Source organism: Procambarus clarkii, chromosome 23, assembly GCF_040958095.1.
Source record: "Procambarus clarkii isolate CNS0578487 chromosome 23, FALCON_Pclarkii_2.0, whole genome shotgun sequence".
Lineage (NCBI taxonomy): Eukaryota > Metazoa > Arthropoda > Malacostraca > Decapoda > Cambaridae > Procambarus > Procambarus clarkii.
In genome coordinates, this window is record NC_091172.1 from 35,630,380 (window position 1) to 35,657,843 (window position 27,464).

General features: G+C 45.6%; 1 protein-coding gene and 1 pseudogene across 2 annotated transcripts in view; both read right to left on the bottom strand.

Annotated features, from left to right (window-relative positions):
- Positions 1–15,405: 15,405 nt before the first annotated feature.
- Positions 15,406–15,524, bottom strand: LOC123764171 (5S ribosomal RNA; annotated as a pseudogene).
- A 3,939-nt stretch (positions 15,525–19,463) lies between these two features.
- The window catches only part of LOC123764028 (uncharacterized), a 45,641-nt gene continuing 37,640 nt past the window's right edge, over positions 19,464–27,464 (bottom strand). For both annotated transcript variants that reach the window (XM_045751480.2, XM_045751481.2), the window contains one exon: positions 19,464–21,791. In XM_045751480.2, the coding sequence (XP_045607436.1) occupies positions 21,695–21,791 (97 nt within the window). In that variant the 3' untranslated portion in view covers positions 19,464–21,694. The remainder of the gene's footprint in view (positions 21,792–27,464) is intronic.

A 27,464-nucleotide genomic window follows, 5' to 3' on the forward strand; every position in this document is an offset into this window, starting at 1 on the left:
AGGTGAACATTCATTTCACCTAAGCACTTCCAAGTTTGAACATAAAAATTGTGAAACACTGCTTTTACTAATGAGTTGTTTATACCAACAACTTGTCGTTCACTAGCAGAAAACTGAGTCAGGTTACCCTAAGTTCCACCTCACAACATGTTTGATAATGTTATCTTTCTAAGTTTGATAATACAGTACAGCTGTAGTGCTCATTCTGTGCAAATTCAGATGATGCATGTTCAGACCTGTGGGGCTTTGTTTTTACACTATAATTGAAGCATAGGTGAGCTTGCCTGTACTTGTCTTAGGTTTGCATAAATGATGTTTAAGTGTGCAATGCCCACATCTAGCAATTGGCCTCGTGAGATACCCGAACACTACTCTCATCACGACGTCTCAATTACGTTGAATAATTACTCGCAAAGAATACTTGGCGAGTTCTATCATAATCCAAAGTATTTTACACACTTTGGATTATGATAGAGCTCGCCAAGTATTCTGCTCCTCAAATGTACTCTATTTGTGGCTGCAAAATTACTGAAGTAGTTGCTACGGTTAGTTATTATAATAAAAGTAGGAAAAGATAAACTTCTTGTGGTCTCTGAACATAACTTTCATGGGAAAATTTGAGTTATCTTCATTCAGCACAATATTTTTTCCATACATGCATCCCTTCACACAGATCGAAAGGCCACTGAACTGTACTGAACAGATAAAATCATTGAAATGTAGACAAGTATATAATTACATAAAATGAACAAGAAAAACGGTCATAGACCTTTTCATTTTCACATTGTTACGTTCACAGCCAGAGACCAGGGTGAGACATGAAGCCCATCAGTGTTCAGTTACATGTTTATTGAGTTGCTGCCAACAAACAATGTTAACTGATCATGTACACAGAATATCACAGTTATTTTAGTTCTGTATGTTTTCTTATCCTACATTGCAATTCCATAACAGCACCAATCATTATTCAATATACTGTACTCTTAGTTTAAGTATAGCACAGTTTTACATAAGCCAAAAATTAACACACCATCTGAATATTTTGCATCTCATTTTCAATTAGATTAATCTACAACAGCATCAAATTTTATTAAAAAATTTCAATACAGTATGTATATACCTTTATGATGTCATCTCCTCTTGGAATAATTATATTTTGAATTCTTGCTTTAGCTATGTATGCCAGTAATAGTCATTTAATTTTTCTACAGGTGTGACACACAAAGGAATCATTATTTGAGTTTCCATTACAGAGTTAAAAAAAAAAAAAAAAAAAATACTATAGGCGCATAAATTATAAGACAAAAAGTAAGAGTTTCTCTACATCAGGTGATTTTACATGGGTGTTCTTGTATACAATATTTCTCATGTTGGACATAAAGAGATAGACAAATATTTATGAATCTGCTACATTAATTACTGTACAGTATAAGCACAAAAAAAAAAAACTAGTAATAAATATGAAGTATGGTAATATGAATTTGGGTCCAAGTATTCATTAATTTTGTATGTTAGTCACTAGAATAATTAATCAGTTATCATTTTAGGAGACAATAAGTGAATCTGAAAAACAAAATTAAGTTCAGTGTATAGAACAAAAGGATAAATGAAAATTATGTTATCAATAGTATACTAGAGAAGTGAACAGGGTAATGTAGACCTCAGAGAATTAACTATCGATACAGACTGCTAAGAAATACTAGTACTGTACTGTAACTGTACTGGGGCCAAGTAAGCCATTATGAAAAGAAGGCACCAAGCCAGTGAGACTGTATAGCACCATCAAAGTCACAGGATATTCAAAAGCTGCTAAATATTACTGAGGATGCAAATATGAAAAAAGTATGGTACATTAGGTGAACGATATCAAAGGTGTCGGATTTATCATTCTATCGAGGAACAAATGACCATGAGCGACAGTCGGGAACCAAGGCACACAAACGTCCTGAAAATCAGGACATTCAACAATGAGATGCATGACCTGCAAGTACCCAGGAGTTAAAACGTGTATGGCCAATACGTAACCTCGCCAGAGCCGTTTCCCACTGCCAGTTACGGTGGTGAGAGGAAGGCCAAGGAGATGGGCTACCCTGAAGAGGATGCAGTCTATTACCAGTAACACAAGACCAACAACCCAGCCAATGGTCACAGATCGAGGAATGAATGACTAAGTAGAAATCGGAATAAGGAATGCCTTTTCGGGAAATAGGACAAGTACAGCTGTACGGATAGCCTCATTAGTGTCTGCAAGCTCATTTAAGTAAATATGAACATGACTGGGAATCCAGCAAAACTCAATTTGCTTAAATCTGCTAGAGATTTGAAACAGCCAATATTGGATATCTATTACCACAACACATATTTTTGGATTAAATGACTCCAAAGCTATGAGAGCACTATGGGAGTCGACCAAAATGATAAAGGAGCGCTGATGACTGAAAAGCAATCGAGGATGGGCATACAAGACAGCATACAGTTCAGCCATGAAGATACTAGCCTCCGGATGTAGGCTGCATATATGTTTGGTCAGGAAAGATAACAGAGTATCCAATAGGACTTGAAGACATTATTGGTGGCCTAGGACGACACAGCATTAATCGCAAGTTGGAACCAGCGTTGGAGAAAAGGAAAGTCATCCCCTTGACAGCAGAGAGCGAGATCATCAACATAAAGAGATAAAAAAAGACCAGAGGGAAGGAAGTAATGCCATTAAGGGCAACAAGAAAAATAATAGTGCTCAGAACACTACCCTGGAAAACACTTTCGAATTGAGGGAAGGAGGCACCAAGTCTCCCAGTCAAGAGTGGGAGATTGCCACAAAGGCCGAAAGAATGAAGTTGGGGCAAAATATTGTACTTCCAGGTGGTATCATAAGCCTTATCTAAGTCAAAAAGAACAGCAACCACAGAGGACCTTGAAGCAAAGGCAGAATAATGTAGGTCCACTAAATGTTGTTCTGTGACACTTGCAAAAGCCAAATTGAGAGGGGAAAGAGAGTGCAATAGTGTTCCAAGAGCCACACAAGACAGACAATGACCACACATTTGAAAAGCTTGCAGATGCTGGAGGCGAATGCGAAAGAGCAAGGTACAAAACTCAAGAAGGGGCTTACGAGAAAGGAAAGCAGGAGGAAGGCTGGCTAAGATCTAACAGCTGAAAAGTGCGAACCCTGTTCATTCGTGACCAACACTAGATCTGCTATGACAGAACCACGGAAATGAAGGGCAGGCAATATGCCAAACAAATTTACCAGCAATCTTACGAATCTTCTTCCAGATCAAAGGGAAAGGGGGTCAACTGTAATGGTGGAGACACAGGATTGCTAATTCCCATTTAGCAGTACCTGGTTGATACCTGGTTGATGGGGTTCTGGGAGTTCTTCTACTCCCCAAGCCCGGCCCGAGGCCAGGCTCGACTTGTGAGAGTTTGGTCCACAAGGCTGTTGCTTGGAGCGGCCCGCAGGGCCACGTACCCACCACAGCCCGGCTGATCCGGAACTTCTCTTAGAAAACCATCCAGTTTTTTCTTGAAGATGTCCACGGTTGTTCCGGCAATATTTCTTATGCTCGCTGGGAGGACGTTGAACAACCGCGGACCCCTGATGTTTATACAGTGCTCTCTGATTGTGCCTATGGCACCTCTGCTCTTCACAGGTTCAATCTTGCATTTTCTTCCATATCGTTCACTCCAGTACGTTGTTATTTTACTGTGTAGATTTGGGACCTGACCCTCCAGTATTTTCCATGTGTATATTATTTGGTATCTCTCTCGTCTCCTTTCTAGAGAGTACATTTGGAGAGCTTTGAGACGATCCCAATAATTTAGGTGTTTTATCGCGTCTATGCGTGCCGTATATGTTCTCTGTATTCCCTCTATTTCAGCAATCTCTCCTGCTCTGAAGGGGGAAGTGAGTACTGAGCAGTACTCGAGACGGGACAACACAAGTGACTTGAAGAGTACAGCCATTGTGATGGGATCCCTGGATTTGAAAGTTCTCGTAATCCATCCGATCATTTTTCTGGCTGACGCGATATTTGCTTGGTTATGCTCCCTAAACGTTAGATCGTCGGATATCATTATTCCCAAATCCTTGACATGCTGTTTTTCTACTATGGGAAGATTCGATTGTGTTTTGTACCCTGTATTATGTTTCAGATCCTCATTTTTGCCGTACCTGAGTACCTGAAATTTATCACTGTTAAACATCATGTTATTTTCTGCTGCCCAATCAAAAACTTTGTTGACATCTGCTTGTAGTTTTTCAATGTCTTCAGCAGAGGTAATTTTCATGCTGATTTTTGTGTCATCTGCAAAGGACGACACGAAGCTGTGGCGTGTATTTTTGTCTATATCAGATATGAGAATAAGGAACAGTAGCGGTGCAAGGACTGTACCTTGAGGTACAGTCCTTGCGGTACAGTAAGGATGGCACTACAGGTCACCACACATGCCTTCCAAAACAAAATAAAAGAATCGGGAATCTGGTGGTGTCTTTTCCAAACCACACGCATGCAGCATACAGCTCGAGCACAGTCTGAATTCCACCAGGAAACGCATGCCAAGGGAGGCATAGTGTGGAACAGAGAAGAGGGTATCATCCAAGAGGGTGTTGCAAAAGAGGAGGAGGGCTTGAGGAGACAGCCCCTGTCTGAACATTGAGAGTCCATGGCTGTTCAACACCCTCCCAGCAAGCATTAGAAATATTGCCGGAATGAAGGTGGATGTATTCAAGGGGCACGTGGACAGGTTCTTGCAATAAGTGCTAGACCAACCAGGCTGTAGTGGATATGTGGGCCTGCGGGCAACTCCAAGGAATAGCCTGTTGGACCTAGTTATCATAAGTCAAGCCTGGCCTCAGGCTGGGCTCGGGGAGAAGAAAAACTCCCGAAACCCTCTCCGGGAATGCTCCAGACAGATTGGATAGGGGGTGGAAAGAGGCGCATAAAGGGTGAAAAAGATTCTAGTCCCCTTTTTCTAACTGCCACTGAGGAAATGAGAGAAGGGTGGAAAGAAAAGAGGGCGACATGGATGAGGAAACAGTCATGGTCAAGGAGATCATCAAGGAATCTCCACAACAGAACATCCATAAATAGGGGATGAGCAGAGGAAAAGATCAATACAGGAAAGGGTGGAAGTGCACAATTCAACATGAGTTGGCTTGCCGGAATTCAGTAGAGACAAGGAAGAGAGGATGAAAGGTTCCAGCAGATGGTTGCAGGTATTTGTCAGCACATCAACCCAGATGGCATGCCAACAGTTAAACTTACCCAAGAGCAGCACAGGCTCTGGTAAGGAGTTCAAGAGGGTGCTAAGATGAGGAAGAGAAAGAGGAACATGAGGGGGGAGAAATAAAACACTGTACCATTTGCCTATAAAAGTACGAGCAACAGTAGAATGAACTTTCGACGGAAAGAGTAAAGGATGAAAGGGAACACCATTCCAGATCAAGGGAGCAGTAAGGTTAGGAGTCTCAGCAAAAGCTCGTGGGGAGGAAATTAAAAAGCATAACTGCAAAAGAAGCCAGGATGAGCGCCAATCATCGGCTCCTGAAGACAGACACAAAGTAGTGAAAATTGAGAAATCAGAAGTTCGAGTTCAGGAAAATTCGTAAAGAAACCATTAATATTCCATTGAAGAATAAAGAGGAAAGAACAGAGGGCAATTAAAAGAAAAAGAAAGGAGAAACATGAAGGGAAACAACACTAGGAAGAATGTATTGTGGCCAAAACCAGCATAAAAAATGAAAGAAGCCACCCCTTAAATTCTCTTAAAACATTGTCCCAGAAAAGCTTGTTAATTACAGGATGAAAGATTTCCAAACAAGAATCCACCTGAGCACTTTGTAGCCTCCTGGCAGCTTCAACACCACTACCATTAATGTAATGTTCCTTGTCAGTGTGCACACAGCCAACACACATGTAGTATTCAATCTTAATTACTAAAACATTCTTAAAATACAATATTTCCTTAAAAATGTCTATTGTACATATCTATGCTCAAAAGAAATTTTAAATACAATAACAATTCATAATCATAGTGTAACACACCATGAACTGTACTCCGCTGTTGTTGCTTTAAAATAGCATTTAATTTGTTTAATAAAAACAAACAACAGTGAGTTAATGTTTGGTAGTTCCACTCGTGCAATGTTCTCCCCCAACATACAATACACCATACAGCAACAGTATCACAATATACCCAAATGTTTTATATTGCTTGGAATGTGGGGCAACCCTCTGATAGTTCTCAAAATAGGAGTACAATTATTTGTATGTAGTTTTACAAATTTACTTAATTATGAAAACATCTAGGTTGTGCTTATGCTAGTTATGGTATGCTTTCACACACTTAAGATAATACACTGTCTATTTCTAAATTTGTTATGAGGGTAATTCATAACAAACAAGTTGCAATTTAAGAACACTTCAAAGTATATGCTGATATACTTTATATATAAAGTATATATATCTGTATCTTTGCACAATACAAAAATGATCAAGAAAACAAAATTAACAATTAGAATATTAACTTCAATGCATTTTCTGTGTTAGCCCCTTTGGCTCCCCGGAGCTTACTAGGCTGATATGCTAATGTCAGACTTTGGCATCAGTCATGTGTATGGAATTCTATGGGTCTACCGGGGACCACGAGCCAGAACCTGGCCCCCTCAGAAGTGGCAAGGGGAGCAATGGCCTATAGAAACCCCCATGTGGTTGGAAGCATTCTATGTCTGCCATCGACCGGGTCAGGTACCCGGAAAGGTAAGCATCTCAAAACAAACCCTTATTCTGGTGAAAATATTGCTACCAAAAGCCGAACAAGTGGATAGAACTCCCTTAAATGAAACGAGCAAACGATCATGACGTCACACGTCGCCGCGCCGTTGTCTGACCCCACAGACAACATACGCTGGCTATCCACCAGGCTATCGCACCCACTCTATCGTTAGTTCTTAGGCTGATGATAGAGGCTCCGCTCATATGCTCTGGCTCCAGACATAGTTTCAGCACTGTGCCTAGAGTGTGGTGGCTGTCTTCTAGGGGTGTGAGAGCTAGGAGTTATTCTCCAGTACTCGGGGTGCATGCGCCTAGGGTTCCCTTCCCTAGGTGCCTTGTAAGTACTGCCCTTGAGGCTTGGGGTTACCTTCTACAAGTTCCTTGGGTCCTGTCTCTGCTGGCCGTTTTACTGCTCGGTTTTTCGGCCGCCCTTTAGGTATTTGGGTGTTTTGTCTCCCTTGGTTACCTTAGGGTAAGAGGCAGTTTGCAATGGTTCGAGGCACAGGGTGCTGCGTAACTTGTTTTCACCGATTAGTGGCCGGCTTTGTTCCTCTAGGGTACGCTGTCCTTTTGCGGAGTTTCTTTTTCTTTTTCATTTTGCCTTGTGGGGGGGATCTGCTCTGCTTTTTGGCCACTTGTGCTTGATGAATTACGGTTCTTCTCTGATGGTGCCCCCTGCTAGGGTCTTGTGAGTGTACACGTCCCTGGGGTGCAGCTTTAGTGAGTTTGCTTGGTAGTTTTGGGTGCCGGTTAGCAGTACCCTGCATGGGGTTACCTGGGCGTGAGTCTTGTTAAGCACTCAGGGCCCTGGGAAACCCCTGGGGGTGCGTGGGTCCGATGGATGTGACTCTAGGGTCCCTCCTCGCTTCGTGCAAGTTTGAGGGTTGTTTAGTCCCCTTGCCTCAGGGTGACCCTCACTGTCTTTGCCTCCGTCACGCTGCCTGTTGGGTCGGTGACACTTTCGACCCCGAGTCCTGAGAGTTCTGCTGCTTGCTAGTGACTCAAGTCTAGTGATGATCTTACGAGGGTACAGGCGGCGCAGGCGTTGCATGCGCGCTTTAGGTTGTTGCAACGCGCTCGGTTGGTTGCTCACCCTGATGCCCCACGGCTGCCCCATTTTGCTTATAGGAACCCGGACTTGGGGGTGGGGGCGCTTTAACCTTGGTTCAGTTCGCCCCCCCCCCTCGTCCTTCCCCTCCTGTGGTTCGTTCTAGCCCATCCCCCCTCCTTTTTTCCGGCCCCGAAGTGTCTGAGGGTTTCAGAGCCGAAGCAGGGTTTAGATGGTCTTGAGGCTGGGGCAGTCTTGAAGGATGCCCCTTCCGGTGTGGCGATGGAGGCATTCGAGTCTAATCTCCCTGCAGAATCCACCGGGTCTGACCAGTGGGCCCCCCTTCCGTTTTGCTTACGCAGCTGCGCCGGCCTTGTCTTTTGAGACTGGTGCTTTGGGAGAAGATTAGGTCCCGGGTCCTGCGGAGAATGATACCAGGGCAGGGGAGGGGCTGACTTGGGGGGCCTTGGGCCCCGCTGGACCCCGCCTGGGTTTTCTACCCTCTGAGCAGGGCTTGATGTTACAAGGAATGGGGTTCTCTTTTCTTCCCTCTGCATACAAATTGGATTTGGTGTCTGCCCCTCCCTGGGTTCGGTTCCATGTCCCCCCGGGTTTGGTTCCGTGTTCCCCCGGGTTGATACCTGGTTGATGAGGTTCTGCGAGTTTTTCTACTCCCCAAGCCAGGCCCGAGGCCAGGCTTGACTTGTGAGAGTTTGGTCCACCAGGCTGTTGCTTGGAGCGGCCCGCAGGCCCACATACCCACCACAGCCCGGTTGGTCCGGCACTCCTTGGAGGAATAAATCTAGTTTCCTCTTAAAGATGTCCACGGTTGTTCCGGCAATATTTCTTATGCTTGCTGGGAGGATGTTGAACAACCGTGGACCTCTGATGTTTATACAGTGTTCTCTGATTGTGCCTATGGCACCTCTGCTCTTCACTGGTTCTATTCTGCATTTTCTTCCATATCATTCACTCCAGTACATTGTTATTTTACTGTGTAGACTTGGTACTTGGCAGCTCCATGTGCAGGTTCCCTCCCTCTCGACTGTGCAGATTGCTGAGGACATGCGCACCCGTGGCCTTTTGGCTTCGGCCTTGCGTTTCTTTTCCCTCCTGGAGCTGTCTTCGGACTGGCTTGAGGAGGATGTAGCGATGCGCTTGGGGCCGTCTCTGGGTCTGGTGCCTTAGGTTCAGTGACCCACTCGTCAGCTGCCTTGCTGAAGCCGTTTGTGCCGATCCTGCGGGATGCGGTTTCCCTGTTCTATGCTTCCCATCTCGAGTGTCGGCAGGAGGTGCATGCCTCCTCCCTGGAATCGGCCTGGGGCCTGGCTCTCAGGATGTCTTCACCTTTTTGTCCTCTGCTTTTTGAGGATTCTGCTGTGGTACAGTATATGTCTGATTTGTCAGACATATACTTGTCAGACATATGTCAGGCCTATGTCTGACGTGTTGGTTCTCCGAGGACCCCGGGGAGTGGGGGGGGGGGGCGGCCTTCCCAGAAGGGTCGTGCCAGGGCTCAGGGTTCCTCTCGTCATGGTAAGCCACAGGTGCCCGGTTCGGGTTCAGCGCCACCTTCGTCTGGTCGGTGGGTGGTCGCTCTGTGCAAGGTTCTGGGTCTCAAAAAGGGCACCAGCGCTTTGCAGTTTGCCCCCATTGACGGGGCGATGGGGGGGGGGGGAAAGGCTTGCGCTGTTCGCTCACGGTTGCTCCAACGATTTGTGGGCGTTTCGAGTCATTTCTTTCATCCTGCTGTGGTGTGGGTGGCCCCTCCTCCTTCGGGAGGTTCGTGGCAGGCCTCCTTCCCTGCGCTCTGTCGAGTCATCTTGGAGTGGGTTCGCTTGGGCGTGGTCGAAACTACGACATCCCTCAGATGGGTTTCCCCGTCTGTTCCCAGTACCGAAACGGAACAGTGCGAACCTGCGGTTCATTCTAGACTTGTCCCGTCTGAACCCCTGGGTTCATTGCCCATTCCTTTTGGATGACTATGCTGTCCCAGGTTCGACTCCTGTTGGAGCCGGGCGCTTGGATGATGCTCCTGGAACTCCGGGACGCTTATTGGCATGTCCTGATTCATCCGGGGTTCAGGGATTGGCTTGGCTTTGTTGTGGGGTGTCGAGGTTACCACTTTCATTGTCTCTTGTTCGGGTTGAACCTCGCACCTTGTGTGTTCTCACATCTTATGCGGGTCGTTGTGGCCCATCTGCGTCTCTTAGGTGTTCTTGAGGTTATCTTGAGATGATTTCGGGGCTTTTAGTGTCCCCACGGCCAGGTCCTCGACCAGGCCTCCACCCCTAGGAAGCAGCCTGTGACAGCTGACTAACTCCAGGTACCTATTTACTGCTAGGTAACAGGGGCATTCAGGGTGAAAGAAACTTTGCCCATTTGTTTCTGCCTTGTGCGGGAATCGAACCCGCGCCACAGAATTACGAGTCCTGCATTCTATCCACCAGGCTTCGAGCCCCTGTTCGGGTGGTGGCCCTACCTCGACGACTGGCTGATTTGGGTTCCCAGCCGGTCCAGTTGTCAGCTATCCAGGGATTTGGTTCTTTCCCAGCTCACTGGGTCCGGGTTCTTGGTGAACTGGAGGAAGTCCCATTTAGTTCCCACCCAGGTTCGGACATGGCTGGGTCTTGTGTGCGAATCTTGGACCACTTCCTTGTCTCTCCCTCTGGAGTCTCTCCTGCAGCTGCAGTCCCGCTTGCACCTGTTTCTGGGGGCTCCCGGGTTACCCGGCAGTGCTCGAGAATTTGTGCGGGGGCCTGAACTATGCCTTGATGGTCTACTCGCAGGGTCGGGTTTGGCTTCCTCGGCTGTTCTGGTTTTACGGGGACTTTCCTTCTGCTTCTCTAACAATTGCTGGGTTCGGACCCCGGGGGCCTTGCATCGGCTGCTGCGTCGCCGGCTTCCTCTTCGGGTGTTTCAGGGTTCAGTTCCTTGGCGCCTACCCGAGCCCTCACTTGATGTGTTCACGGGCGCGTCGTCTCTCGGCTGGGGTTTTGCAACCAGTGCTCACCAGGCCGGCCAGGGACGGTAGGGTCCGTTCTTCTGTCGAGTCCACAGCACGGTGCGGGAGTTCACGGCAGTGCGGTTTGCTCTTTGGAGCATTCGGGTCGCCCGCGGGTTGACGATCTGGCTCCATCCCGGGTCATCCAGCAGTTGCTCGAGGGTTTGTGCGGGAGCCTGAACGTCGCGATGTTGGTCTACCCGCCAGGTTGGGTTTGGCTTCGGCTTCGTCAGCTGTTCTGGTTCCTTCGGGGACGTCCCTTCCGCCTCTCTCGCGATCGCTGGGTTCGGTCCCTGGGGGCTTTGCGTCGGCTGCTGCATCACCGGCTTCCTCTTTGGGGTTTTCGGGGTTCAGTGCCTGTGCGCCTGCCCGAGCCCTCGCTCGATGTGTTCACGGACGCGTCGTCTCTAGGCTGGGGTTTTGTGACCAGTGCTCACCAGGCCGGCCAGGGGCGGTGGGGTCTGTCCTTCCATCGGGTCCGCAGCACGGTGCGGGAGTTCGCGGCGGTGTGGTTTGCGCTTCGGAGGGTTCGGGTCACCCACGGATCAACGATCTGGCTCCATTCGGACTGCTCCCCGGTGGTTCACTGCCTGAACTGAGGGGGTTCGATGCGGTCCTTGGCTCTTTGGGGTTGGTCGCTTCGGGTGATTCGTCTGCCGAGTTCTCAGGGTTTGGCTCTCCTGGCGGTTCACGTCCGGGGGGGGGGGGTGTCCAACGTCATGGCGGACGGCCTGTCCAGGTTCGTTCCCCTGTTCACGGAATGGACGGTCGACGCCGATTCCTTCAGTTGGCTCTGCCGGATGTTCGGGTGCCAGGAGGTGGACCTCTTTGCGTCGGCGTGGTCGTTGCGTCTTACGGTTTGCAAGGCCGTCGGGGTCGATGCCCTTCGGCAAGACTGGTCGAGGTGGGGTTCCTGTACCTTTTTCCCCTGGTTCAGCTATTGCTCCAGGTCCTGACTCGCTTGGACACTAACCAGGAAAGAGTTGTCCTCTTAGCTCCATGGTGGTCGGCCCAGTCGTGGTTTTAGTTGCTGCTTGCTCGGTGTCCGAAACCGGAGGTTTTCCCACGGCTCCGCCTTTTCCAGCAGATCGGACCGGAACGTCACATGGCTGGTTCGATCTTCTCATTGAGTCTTTGCGTATGGTATTTTTTACTTGGGTTTATCATCATCTCTATGGTGATCAGGTGGCTTCCTTGTTAGTGTCCCACCTGCGCGTTTCGTCTCGGCGGCAGTACGAAGTTTCCTGGCGGTCCCTCCATTTCTTCCTGTATCTTCGCTTCGGTTCAGGATTATTTCTCAAAGGCTCTTTTTCTGTTGGCATTGGCTTCTGGGGGTCGGGTTGGTGAGCTTCATGCTTTCCTCCAGCACAGGGGTTTCTGCTCCTTCGATCTTCGTGATGGTTTTCTTCGTTTGCAGCCGTCTCCTCCTTTTCTGGCAAAGAATGAGACTGCTGCTTTCCGGAGGGGTCCCTGGGTTGGGGATGCTTGGTTCGTTAGGCCAGGGGTGCATCATGTTTTGTGTCCAGTTGCAGCTCTTCGCCGTTATTTGCGCGCCACGGCTTCTGTGTCCGGGGACGCGCTTTGGGTTGATCCGGTTTCCCTTCTTCCCTGTTTGCAGATGCGGGTCTCCCAGGTCGTCCGCAGAGTTATTAAGGCTAGCCAGCCTGCAGTCTATCCCCGTGCCCATGACGTTCTTAAGTTCGCTGCTCTTGCTGCAGTCTTCGGCAACATGTTGTGGGTTGACATTCGGGCTCAGGGCTTTTGGTGGTCGAACAAGGTCCTGACTGCTCGTTACCTCGTGCATATCCCTGGGCCTTGTCAGGCCTGTGTCACTTTGGGTCAGCGGTTGCAGCCAGTTGTCTCAACTTCGAGGTTGAGGAGTGAGCAGCGACCGCCTCCCGGGTAATTCCCCAAGTTTTTCCTCTGTGGGTAGTTAGCTCCGGAGAGTCGAAGAGGCTCCCCCCAGAAAACTAGCGTTGAATGTAACGAAACGCCATTTTCTGGGTGAGACCCGGAGGCTCCCCGGCATCCCTCCCTCTGGTTGGCGTTTTTTTGCGTGTTTTGACATCCAGCCTAAAAACTAAAGGGTGAATAGCCAGCGTGTGGGGTCTGGGGCTCTCCTTTCCCCCTCCTGGGGAGGGCAGAGTTACACAGACAACGGCGCGATGACGTGTGACATGATCGTTTGCTCATTTCGTTTAGGGGAGTTCTATCCACTTGTTCGGCTTTTGGTAGCAATATTTTCACCAGAATAGGGGTTTGTTTTGGGATGCTTACCTTTCTGGGTGCCTGACCCGGTTGATGGCAGACATAGAATGCTTCCAACCTTACGGGGGTTTCTATAGGTCATTGCTTCCTTTGCCTCTTCTGAGGGGGCCAGGTTTTAGCTCAAGGTCCCTGGTAGGCCCATAGAACTCCATACACATGACTGATGCCAAAGTCTGACATTAGCATATCAGCCTAGTAAGCTCCTGGGAGCCTCCGGGTCTCACCCAGAAAATGGTGTTTCATTACATTCTACGCTGATTTTATGAAACAAAATAGACAAGTTCTTCAAGAAGGGCCAATACATAAGCCAGTTATAAACTAGTCAAGTTTATACAAGTTATTATTATTAAATGGTTTTTAGTCTTCAACACTGCCACTTGTTAACAATGTGTCTTGCCTTAACTCTATAATGTTTGCACAAAATAGTAATTTCCTTCATTCCCATCACTTTAATTAATCCTTTCGTAATCCTGTAAGAATAACAACAGGTGATGCAGCCTTACAGGAGAGAAAAGAGGGAGGGGGAACTATCAGGAGAAAATGCCAAACCATTACGACTATACAGCACTTGGAAGGGATCAGGATAACGATTTGGGATGGAAAAGGGGAAAGGAATGATACCCAACCACTTGGACGGCCAAGGATTGAGCGCTGCCGACCTGCATGAAGCGAGACCGTCTCTACTGTGCATCCCAAGTGGTTGCGCAGGAGTAAGAAATAATTAAGGTGGATAAACCCAATGCCTACACTTTTTCTTTAGGTAAATAAAGACAATTAATGAGGCAAACTATTACTGGATGACATTTTACTTAAGTAAAAATTTGCTCACTATTGACTCCCATTGATACAAGACCAAGTTACCCATTTGTTGATAGTTTTCCTGTCATACTGTACCTTTTTTATACAAACTAGTGATCACTGTTTGCAAAATTAGGAGTATCTAGACCAGGGGTTGGGAACCTGCAGCCTTTTATGGTACTAAGTGTGGCATTCAGAGGCAATTTAAATTTATGAAGCTTGATCTTAAGTTTATTTTTGACGGAAATGAATGCTGACAGCACATAATACCATAAAATCTTATGATATGAAATCTTATGAAATATGATTTTTGTATGTTGAAAGCTTCCCCCAACCCTGGTATAGACAACACTATGGGAATGCAGAAGACTAAGGTGCAGCGGCACCTGAAGGCAGTCTGTAGGAAAAGAAATGCGGCACAGATCAAAGCCACTCTGAGGCTAATAAATACACACAATCAAAGCCATATGCACTACTGTTATTGCCCTGAACATAGCAATAACTCCACGAAACACACAGTATATCTATTTGGGAGACTGACATTTAATTCACACATTACCCAGCATTTATTAGTTACTAATCACCTATTAACTCTATAATAATAGTGAGGCACTTCAAAATTTCTGCTATTTAATATTCAAAAGGCCAATAATGCTCTGTAAAAATGCATTAGCTTATCTAAAACTTGGGATACTTTTTCTTACAAAATTAAATAGGTGATGTACTTACCCTGCTCCTAGTTCCAGTAAACATTACTGTACTATAGTAATGTGTGAACTAACCACATTCAGAGACTCTTAAGACCTAAAAAAATATGTAATAGCAACCAATTATAAAACTAACAATTGTCATTAACTTATGAAAACATTCCAGTGCAAGGCTAGGCTAGCTTGGCCTGTCAAACTTATTTTAAGAATTTGAAGCTGCATCAACAATAACTCGATACATCAACAGTACTGTACCTCAAGGTACTTCTTAACACCAACATTTTAAACTATGCTAATTAAGTTGTGTGTGTGTATGCACATGTGCACACATTTCTGGCATGTGTGTAGTGTGCGCACACGCACATGTGTAATAAATATGTTTAGTACCAAATGCTTAGTTTTATTATTACCTCCTTTACTGGCTACAATAATCTGTGTTTAGTATTACAGTAGATAATGAACTTTACAATTGAGCTGGTTTAGATAACATGAAAATCATTCAGCATAAACACTTTGTTTTACACAAAAATTTATAAGCTTGAAGAATGATTCCCATTACATGTGTTAATATGGCTATAGTGAATGAATCTATCCAAACAATTATATAAGTACTGTACTGTATATAAACAAATGTGTTAACAATAGAAGAAAATGTTTATGTGAAAACAATAACAAACAAGGGTCCCGGTAGTACAGTTGGGTCCGTTCTCAACTCGCAATCAAGAATTCCGGGTTCAAATCCCGGGGAGGGCACCCTGAGGTGCTTCCGGGGCTCAGCGTCCCCGCGGCCCGGTCGTCGACCAGGCCTAACAGCATTTGGTGTTCCCAGGCGGTCACCCATCCAAGTACTAACCAAACCCAACGTTGTTTAACTTCGCTAATCGGAGGAGAAGCGGTGTTCTCAACGTGGTATGGCCGTGGGCAAAAATGATTGGGTGCATTTCCTATCACCTAATGCCTCTGTTCACCTAGCAGTTAGTAGGTACTCAGGAGTTACAGCTTGTTGTGGGGTTGCATCCTGGGCGGGATCAGTAATTCGACCTTGTGGAATGTGGTGAAGGGGGGGGGGGGGGGGGGGGACCTCGATATAAGCTTAATGTGAATGAATACACACTGGTTGCCTGGCCCGACACAATGAATAATAAGAATAAGAATAAGAATAAGAATAATAATACAGTAATAATAATAATAATAATAATAATAAGAATAATAAGAGTAATAAGAATAATAAGAATAATAATAATAATAAGAATAATAAGAATAATAATAATAATAATAATAATAATAATAATAGGCAAGCTGCCTAAAAGTTCATAACTAGAGTCAGTGCCATTTACATAGTGATATATCCTTACCTTGGTGCATATACCTATTAGATCAACCTCTCTCTCCAGCATGTAAATTTTCTAAAGTAAAGATAGGTAACTAATGCAAATGACACCAAATCTGCCCCTTACTCTCACTTATAAACTAACACAGCCATTTTTCTATGCAATATTAATTTTTATTATGCACATTATTACAGTACTGTATAAGCGCGCTTATCCGAAGCCGGCTTTTCAAATTCTTTGGGTTATCGGGCAGTTTTTAAGGCTGGTAAGAACTTCACCATATCAAAATAGTTATTTGGATAACCGAAGATTTCGTCGAATAATGCAAACATCGGGTCATACCGTATCAAAGGCTGGAGATACGGGGAATGGAAGGTGTTGAGGTGGCTGGTTTCAAGGTAAGGGGTGTTGGGAGAGAAGAGAGAGTCAGAAGGGACTGTCTGGGATGTGGTGTGTGTGTAATTACCTAAGTGTAATTACCTAAGTGTAATTACCTAAGTGTAATTACCTAAGTGTAATTACCTAAGTGTAGTTACTGGATGAGAGCTACACTCATGGTGTCCCATCTTCCCAGCACTCTGTCATATAACGCTTTGAAATTATTGACAGTTTTGGCCTCCTCCACATTATCACCTAACCTATTCCAACCGTCTACCACTGTTTACAAAAGTGAATTTTCTTATATATTTCCGGCAGCTTTGTTTCGTTAGTTTAACCCTTAAGTTGCACAACACATCATATGATGGGTTGAGTGACTTGCTATAATTTGCGCATCACATTATACGATGTATTGGAGTACTACTCAAGATTTAAACGGCCCGCGGATACACGGGGTTCATCACACCTTCATCAGGGCTCTTGTAAACAGACGCCATTTTTTTAAAAAATTGTGGGCCAAATTCCCGGGTGTGAGAGCCTCAGTATTGAGTGAGCCACCAAGCCTGACACACGCAGCATGAGCTCACAGCACTGCTGTTCAGGTTGTGACCACAGCATTGCCTAAAAATGCCATAATATACATGTTCATGCTATTATTTAGCGATATTATTACAGAAGACCCCTGACTGTGATAAAAATGACCAGGATTCTGATAATAGCAGGATTGTTGTGATAATTAGTGCTGTAGTGGGAGGAGTAATCTTGGTGGGGAGGGAGGTAGCATTGTCTGCTGACTCTGTGTGACCACCTTTTACTGTCTGGACTCACTATACCAGCCTAGTTGTTTGCTATGGTAAACAAAACATGCAGATACAGGTACTTATATATAACATCTGTATATACTGTAAAAGCAAAGACAGTATAGTGGGAGGAGAATGGTGGCGAGTCAGGTGAGGTGAGGGAGGGAGTGGCAGCCAGTGGCGGGCTGCCACTGGCTGCCACTCAGCATACCAACTTAGTGGTTCATTATGGTGAACACGAATGTAGATACTTATATATAACGTGTATATACAGTGTAATAACAGCAAAAGGAGTGTGGGGGAAGAAGCCATTTTGGTGTTGGGTGTGGCAACATCTGCATGATTTGTCATGTTGGTAGGGGTGGCCACTATGCTCTTTGGGCATTATACCAGCTTAGTTGAACAGTTATGGTGAACAAAACATGTAGATACTTATATATAACATCTGTATATAGGGTAATAACACCACAAAACAGTATTGTTGGGGGTGAAATTTTAGTGCATCTGACCTTGAATGTGTGAGGGAAGCAGCCACCAGCTGATTGTGTGTGTAGCGATGTCTCTTAGTGCCTGAACTAACTATATCAACTTAGTTGTACAGTTGTGGTGAACAAAACTTGTAGATTGTTACGGACCCGAGCCCAGCGTCCGAGCACGGAGCAGTGACGACCGCGCCATCTGTGGATCAGCTCCCGAAACCCCCTCCAAATGGACGACGCCATCTAGTGAGGACAGGAAATACCGGCCACAAGGGCTGGTTTCCCGTCCTGATCAGCTCATAACACAGCCGCTGCCGACCTCTGGTGAGGTGACGCTTAGACAGCAACACCATCTATGGAGTGGATAGGTGGGCGTTTGTGTCTAAGCCTGTAAGTGAGGTGCCCTAGAGTGTAACTAGTACTGATGACGTGTCTGATTACAGAGTCGACCTGGGACTGCTGTAATGAACGTTGGATCAGTCTACCCAAGGCAGCCGTAACGTCTCCAAGTATTAGCTGCAGAAGTTGAGTCACCCCCCGGATGAACACTGTTGTGTTAGCTTGCCTGTGACGTGGCAGTTGAGGAATTGTCGTACCCGGGACTGACTGGTGGAGAAGACTAACCACTGGGGTGTTGTGGCGAGGAGAGTGATCTGTGTAATCACACGAGGCTCCTGCCTAGGGCTCGCAACCCTAGTATCGGTCGTAGAGTGGCCTACCCAGCGTTGTTGATTGGAACCTGCCAGCTATAGGCTGGATTTGTGGTTGACGGCCTCCACGACGGTGCACCCAGTGGGACTGTGATTTGGCTGGCCTGTGGCCGGGGTAGACTCGTCGAGGGAATCAAAGGATTCATCGTGAGGCCACAAGAAGAACCAGGACCACTCGTCTTGAGCACCGTGAACGTCCAGGGTCTTCAGAGGAAGACCACGTTGTACATAATAGTGTTTATACCTCCCCCGTGTGATAATCTATATATTATTTATGGTGATGGCGATAATTATATTATTAAGTTTTTGCCTTTGTCTCCCTTCCCCTTTAATTTACTTGCGTTACGGAACACACCTCTCGAAAGCCACTACTAGCTTGGGGCCGGATACCCAAGCTCTACTAACATCGGAGAAAGAACCCAGTTGCGACCCAAGAGGGCCGTAACATAGATATAGTGAATAAAAGCCAAAACAGTAATGTGGGAGGAGAATGTGGGCGAGTCAGGTGAGTTGAGGGAGGGAGGAAGTAACAGCCAATGGCGGGCTGCCCTGTCACTCAACATGCCAACTTAGTTGTTCGTTATGGTGAACACTAATGTAGATATTTATATATAACGTCTGCATATGGTAAATAAAAGCAAAAACAGTATGGTGGGAGGAGAATGTGGGCGAGTGAGGTGTTGAGGGGCAGCGAGTGGCTGGCTGGTGTGTGGTGGCCACTCATCGTTGCTTTTTGACTCATAATAGCAACTTAGTGGTTCGTTATGGTGAACAAAACATGCAGATACTTATATATAACCTGTGTATATAGTGTAATAACCGACAAAGTATTTGTTCACTGCTTGATGAACATAATTGAATCAACAATATGCACACCATATTTTTGAGTACAGCGATGATTCACTCATTTTATTATATAAATATATCACACTACACACTATTGAATAATATTACAGCAAAAAAAACTATGAAAAATCAATCAGACACATTGAAATAATTAGGTAATTATCTCTATGGCCACTCCTGCCTGACAGCTGGCGAGCAACAGACCGTCTGGGACGCATGCTGAGTCAGCGCCTGTTTTTTGCCAGACTTCCCTATCCTATAGTGGGCAATATATGCCACTTACAATTTTTTTATTATTTTTCCCATGATCAGAGAACACAAATTAACAGGTTTAGAAGAAAAAATTTTTTTTTTGGTATGCGCCTGTGGGTGACAAATGCTAGTTAGCCCTGAGCCACACAAGGGTTAACTCTATGACCTCTTGTTCTTGAAATTCCAGGTCTCAGATGACGATAGAAGAAGTTAATATTTTTGGGTGTGTGCAACGGATTAATTCAATTTACATTATTTCTTGTGGGAAAATGCGTTTCAGTTTTTGAATTTTCGGTTGACAAACCGTCTCTAGGAACGGATTAAATTCGTAAACAAAGGTACCATAAGTCAGATACACAAGCTTATATAGTATGTTGAGTACCATACTCACGTTAATGTATTTGTGATGATTTCATAGGAGCACATTTGTAATGTACAAATGTACATTTGAGAACATTTGTAATATACAAATGTACATGTTTTGTTGAGATAGGAGTGGAAAATACCATGATTTGGGTCTGTGGGAACACATCCCTATTTTTCCTAATAACGATATGTTTGATGTGTGTAAATTCACTCTGCACAAAGTTCTACAGGAACACATCCCTTGTGTAACTCAAGGAATTACTGTAATACTATCTTACAAAAGATGCTTCTGTTCACTGCCATGTATACAAAAAATCTTTAATAAATTAAGCCTCAACTGTACTGACATTGTTCTTACTTCAATATATAATCAGATATATTTATCTAGCACACTGAACACTATACATTTTATTACAACATTTTGTTCATACAGCTTGGAATACCAACACACATTGCAAAAATCGTGTATATGTATGGACGGACAATATCACAAGGGTTTTTGTGTGGGATTTTATCCACTACAAACACTGACAGAAGACTACTGATAAGGCACCTAACACCTACACTGGAAAATAACATTTCTGCACAAAAGTACTGTAGCTAGAAAATATTATTGCTTACTTTGGGAAGCTACACTTGTAATATTTTCCCTGCACTGTGTTTACTGATGGAATCCGAAGTTTTGAACAATGCAAAGAAATGTTAAGTATATCAACATTTATAATGTAAATATCAAATAACATTTATTACTGCATATATTTACACTAAAAGTACATTTTTGCATAATCAAATATAAATGGAAATATGTACTGCATGTATATCAAGTGCTATTTATTCACATTACCACTGCTTGCCCTCAATGGTCAAACATCTGTAACTACAATACTATATTTGTTCTACATAAGCTTATTACTAGCCTCTATCCAATCACAATGTACCTTTTATTTTTTTATAGGTACTGTATTGTAAAAAAAATTCAACCAATAAACTGCCAACAAATTTCAAGTTGTGTGTTTACAAAATTATATACAGTATTTGTCAAACTTGAGTAGTTTGTTTTGGCAAGTTTTATTTGGTTGATTTCAAGTAACATTAAATAAGGAGGGTAAACTGCCATTTTCTGTGGCAGGTAAAATAGCCCATACCGTACACATATAGCTGAAGACATTATGATACAATATCCTGTATCAAAATCATCATTTACCAAACCATCAATCTGTTATTTACATCTTTACAAAACCATTTAAAAAATCATACTTCAAGATTCTGGAGGCACGAAGGTATGAAACATCCGAAGTAACTGCCGCACTTTAACCCGTCATAATGCAATACATTTCCATTCTTCATAAAGCTAAACAAAGCTACCTCAAACCCTGCTGCAAAACCCAATCATTCAAAAATTCAACAAAGTGCAGTGTGAGTGACTGCAAATTTAGATATCTTTCCTAATATTTATAAAATTATCTGAATTTTGGGACTTGTATAAATCAGAGAAACTAAGTTTGATATATGACAACAATTGCTTGCAAATACCACTCCCCATTCATTACATGGGCTTGCATATCATGTGTGTGATGGATTTAGATGTTAAGAATAAAAATCCCTATGCAGAATACAACTACCAAAGGTTCAAACTCAGCCTCTGCAATACACCCACAAATATTGTTGTGCTACGTGCACAAAATACAGCCCATCAACCTTAGGCACCATGTGTACTGAAATATAATCTAGTCCCATCACTTCACACATGTAGCTACCAAAATTATTTCACTGGCTGTAACCCAGACAAGCAAGCCATCCAGTTTTAAATCTTTAAGAACAAAACTGTTAAGTCTAATGTGTTGATCATTCTGATGGTGTGTTGAACTATTTTAAAAGGAGTATATCCAATATGACAACTTTTCACTAATTGATGAAGGTCATGGTACATCCTACCCATTGAGTGAAGATTGAATGGCACTTCTCTGTTGTGACTGTCTGCGCCGCAAGCTCTCACGCAATGATGATGGGATGCCCGACAGAAACTCCCTGTGGCAAGAAATGATGGTTTATTACATATAAAGTATTAGTTGATATAATAAACTTGAACATTTTAACTACTAATATGCAAGAAGTGTTTTGAGGAAGACTAAAAAAAATTGGAAAATATTACAGAAATGTGAAAGGAAGCCTGTAATTAAACAATGAATGAAATGGTGTCGAGATAATGGTTGCAGCATACTAATTGAGTCACATTATTGGACAGAACCAGATGGAATATTTGATATAAATAATGAGAAACTACAAATATAATGATCCTCAAGATGTTAATGCTGATGAGCAGTGTTATCCACCATGAAAAGATCTCCACTAATAATTTCATTTTGATTCCTGTTGATACTAAGATTCTGCTCCATCAGAACTTTAACAATCCCTAACAGCAATGTTTGAGCATTTTTAATTCTACTCCTCAGAAGCAGAGGATTAATGACATGGGATTACAAGTTAATGCCGGGTGCCAATCAGTAAATCTGAACCAGCATCCAAATTCAACACATCATAATTACACTGAGTTGACACCGAGTGCTAATTTCCCTATGCCAAAACATATAAAGTTAAATAATAGCTTCTCATAGTGCAGTATTGCATTCAACCAATTTCATGAATACATTAATCATACAAAAAGGAAAAACAAAATGGGTGAACATTTATAAAATTAAATGCATACATTAAGAGGCTTATTAGTGGTTTATTAAATGTTTTTCAATTTCAATCAAACTTTTTTGACCAGTTGTATATGAAAAGGGCTCCGAATGGTCCAAGTTTCAACATCGCAGCCTAAAAGAAAGGGAGGAAAAAACCCAGCATTGAATGTAATGAAATGCCATTTTCTGGGCGAGTCTCGGAGGCTCCTTGGGCTATCCAGGCTGACGTGTCTATCCCTAAACTTTGGCATCAGTCAGTGTGAATGAGTTCTAGGCCTACTGGGGACCACGGCCAGAACCTGGCCCCCCTAAGAGAGACACGATGAGCAATGGCCTATAGAAATGCACTTGTGATTGTGAAGCATTCTGTATCTGGCATCGACTGGGACAGGCACCCAGATAAGTAAGCTCCCCAAAACAAACCTCTATTCTGGTTAAAACGACTAAAATAAACCAACTAGTGAACAGAACTCCCCAAATGAAAACAAGCAAACAAGCATGAAGTCACATGAGCCGCGGCGCATGTCTGCGCGACTGCCCCCTCCCAAAAATACACCGACCAAACGGAGAGAGGGTTGCCATGGAGTCTCCGGAATTCACCCAGGAAATGGAGTTTCATTACATTCAATGCTAGTTTTCTGGGGGGAGCCCCTTCAGCTCCATGGAGCTACTTCAACAAACAGGAAAACAGAGGGACTTACCTGGGAGGCGGTCGGTGTTCACAACTCAACTCGAAGTCGAGACAACAGGCTGCCACCACCGATCCAAAGCGACACAGGCCCGACTAGGCCCAGGATCATTTACGAGGTAGCATGCAGCCAGGACCCTGACTGCCAAATGCCCCCGTGCCCGAATGTCGGCCCAGGACATGTTACCGAAGATGGCAGCAGGCGCAGCAAACTTACGAACATCATGGGCACGGGGAGAGATCGCAGGCTGGCGAGACCAAATAACCCTTCGGACGAACACAGAGACCCGAACCCGAGAACAGGGAAGAAGGGAAACCGAATCAACCCAAAGCGCAACTGGACACAACACATGATGCGCCCCCCGGCCTGACCAACTAAGCTTCAACAATCCAAGGACCCCTTCGGAAAGCAGCAGTCTCATACTTTGCCAGAAAAGAAAGACAGCTGCAAATGAACAAACCTATTATCAGGACAAAAAGAGTAGGAACCCCTGTGCTGGAGGAGAGCACAAAGCTCCCCAACTCGACCCCAGAGGCAATGCCCACAAGAAAAGAGCTTTGGAAAACAATCCCGAACCGAAGGGGCCATAACAGAGGCAAAGACAGAAACGAGGGCACTCTGTCCAAACACCAGGATGGCTCAGGCAGTGCACGAGCAGGCCAGAGGTGAACAATGCCCGAGACAGCAGAAGGAAAAAAAAACTAAAAAAAACCTTCTGCAATGAAACGGTGCAGAAGGAACATCAAAACCTAAAGCAATATAAAGCAAAACCTAAAGCAAACCGCAAGCGGCTCCGCAAGCCGCTGCACAAGACAAGGCAACAGTATGTGTCAAGACAACGGTCCCAAACCTTCACGAGAGAAGGACAAGACCACGTCAACAAAGTGCAGGATACCTACAAAGAGACAAAAAGAAAAGGAAAAACCGCCAGCAAACTCCATACCGCCGCCGAGACGAAGCACACAGGTGGGACACTAGCAACGAAGTCACCTGATCAACAGATGGTGAGACACTAGTCAAAATTATCAAACTTGAAGGCTCGAGGAGAAGAGCGAACCAGCAATGTTACGGACCAGACCGATCATGTGAAAGAGGCGGAGCCGTGGGAAAACCCACACGGTTTTCGGACACTGAGCAAGCAGCATCTGAAACCAAGACTGGCAAGGAACTACTGTAGAAGGAAAATCCGCCAGGGAGGAACCAAGGGACCCCTAAAGGACCAACAAGGCCGATAATGGATGACAAGGAAAAGCCGCTGTTTGCCAAAAAAAGCCGAACCACAGACTCTGCAAACGGCAAGGACAAAACAGCGGCGAAAACCTAAGAGCCAGGGCCCAGGACAAGACAAACGAGGAAGCGAGCACCACGAGCTGTCATGCAAGACGCAAAGCGAAACATAGCGACACCGCAACCCGCAGGAGCAGCGCAGCCAGTTCCAGCTGGGCAGAACGACGTATGCGTCACCGAGTAATAAACGAGGAGAACTACCCAGGACATGTATCGCACTAAAAAAATGAACTGTCTAGAAAAGGAACACAAAGAAAAGGCTGTAGCCAGGGCCAGAATCCTAGTGCCCCCTGTCCCAATGAAAAGTTTAAACCTACATCCACCAGCAGACATTGCAACACAGAAGCTGGTAGGGACATACAAGAAGATGAACGAACTCCATTCTATAACTGAACACTGGGGCTGTCCAATATCAGGGAACTGAACATGTACACAGTCCAACCAAGCACCAACACTAGTAAAGTCAATAAGCACATAATAAGACACACAACAACATGTAGTACAGAGGAAGGAAATATGGAAACAAGCAATGAAAAGACCCTAAAAATAGTCCAAGCACCGGTAGCTAGGGACAAGAGAGTATAATCAATATGATGAATTAACAAGACTTTGGAAGCAAGTGGTAACGGAATATGCACGATCAAGTACATATACAGCCACACTCCAATGAATATACAGTATAAGGGTACAGCCAGGCACTGCACAGCGGTCAATGAACGAGTGTCCAGATAGCATTGATTGAGGCAATGAAGTGTCCAAAGAGCATTGCAAACAATACCCAACACTCATAACAAAATCGAGAACCAGTGCCTGGCTGACAGTGTCGCCAGGCCGTATAATCTCACGCGTAGAGCGCAGACACTATCGTGTCACGACACAGCTGAGCCATGCAATATTCCAGGAGTATCGCTAGTGGATTATGTCCAGAGTTGCATGCACAGTAGAAGAAGGCGAGATGGAGTATCGAAAGATGACAATTAGTACAGAAGAGGACCAATGAGTCCAATAAAGGACTGGAGGTAAGCCTCACTGGAAGTTGATAGACGTTCCAAAAATATTTTAAGTATCGAAGCTTTTCTCGAACCTTCGAGAACCCTGAGAATTAAGCACAAAATCACAGCGGCTCATATAGCCCCATTGGCATCCGTGACCAATGGTCATGCAGGGATCCAATTTGAACTTGATTGAGACATGATGTAGAAGAATATATGTCCAAAATAAAAAAAAGTTAAGAAAGCGGTAAAAATTACCCACAGGAAGGATGGAACCGATGGACCCGAAGGGACACGGAACCGAACCTGGGGAGGGGCTAAACTAACTCGTACATAGAGGGGGTAAAAAGAAAACCCCCACTCTTTGTAACCAAAAGCCCCGCTCAGTGTTGGAAAACTTCAGGCGGGGTCCAATGGGGCCCAAGGCCCCAAAATCAGCCCCTCCCCAACCCTAGGAATCTCCACATGAGATCTCTGGGGAGAGACATCCTCCAAAGCCCCGGCCTCACAAGAAAAAGCCGGGGCAGGCGGAAAAGTAGGAAGAGAAGGGGCCAACTGGTCAGACCCGGTGGAACAGCTGGAGGAACTGACTCAAATGCCTCTGTCGCCACCCTGGTAGAGGCAACCGCGCCGACCAGGCTCAGGTGGGACCGCAGGCGGCACTGGCACTGAACCCAACTCTTTGTGGCCCACCCTGACGAACGGAACCGCGAGCCCTGGTACGACCCTGCTGGGAAGGAACCCCCGATTCTCCCGCAGCACCAACTCAGACATAGAGGAAGAAGGAAGAAGGAAGAGGCAAGAGGAAGAAGCCGCCGGAATATAACCCTCAACCGCAGAAGCCTCAAAAACCAGAGGATAAAAGAGAGAAGACAGCCTAAGAACCAGGGCCCAAGCGGATTCCAAGATGGAAGCAAGGACCACCTGACGACATGCGAAACGCGCAGCGAAAAACCGCAGCAACGCCTCCCACAGGATCGGCGCAAAGAGCTTCAACACGGCAGACGATGCCCGAGCAGCCGAGACCAAGGCGTCAGACCCAGGAACAGCCCCAAGCGCCTCAATGTCCTCTGCAAGCCAATCCGAAGATAGCTCTAGGAGGGAAAAGAAACGCAGGACCGAAGCAAAAAAGCCACGAGTGCGCAAATCCTCCGCTACAAAAGCAGCCGACAGGGAAGGAGCTGCACCGCACCAACATCCAGCAGAAGGGCAGGAGCGAAAGAGACACTCATTAAAAGTGCTCAAAATCGCCCCCAAGTAAACCTGGACCACCGTTAATGCTTCACGCCACTCAAACGTGCGGGGTCCGACAGAACGAGTCCCAAGCATCCAGCGAAAACAAGGGGCAGTCTGCAAGCCAGGACGACCCCGGAACCTCATAGCGCACCCAGTAAGGACATGACGATCTAAACCTGAACAAAGAGGGATCCATTATGGAGGTGTACTCCGGGTCACGCAGGAGGTAAGCCGCAAAGGCCGACCGCACCTCAGGCGGAGAGATGTGGGTAGCCGAAAACCTCTGGAAAGACGGAACCGAAGAATCCACAGGGACACGGAACTGAACCCAGGAAGGAGCAGAACCCAAGTCCAAATCGTATGCAGAGGGGGGGTAAGGAAAACCCCACTTCTTGCAACAGTAAGCCCCGCTCAGAAGGACGGAAAATCCAAACGGGGTCCAATGGAGCCCAAGGCCCCTAAGTCAGCTCCTCCCCAACCCCAGGAGCCTCTACACCAGACCCTAGGGCCGAGCTGTCCTCCAAAGCCCCGGCCTCACAAGAAAAAGCCAGGGCAGCCGAAAGAGCCGGAAGAGAAGGGGCCCATTGGTCAGACCCTGGAGCATCGGCCGGAGGAACAGACTCGAATGCCTCCATAACCACCCCGGACGGGGCAACCCACGAAACTGCCCAAGCCTCAGAAACCTCTAAACCCCACCCTGACCCCGAAGCCCTCAGGCGCTTAGTGGCCGGAAGCAGGGGAGTGGGGGAACACAGAATGAACGACTGAAGGGGAAGAACAAGGGGGCGAGGACGGAACCAAGGCTGAAGCGAC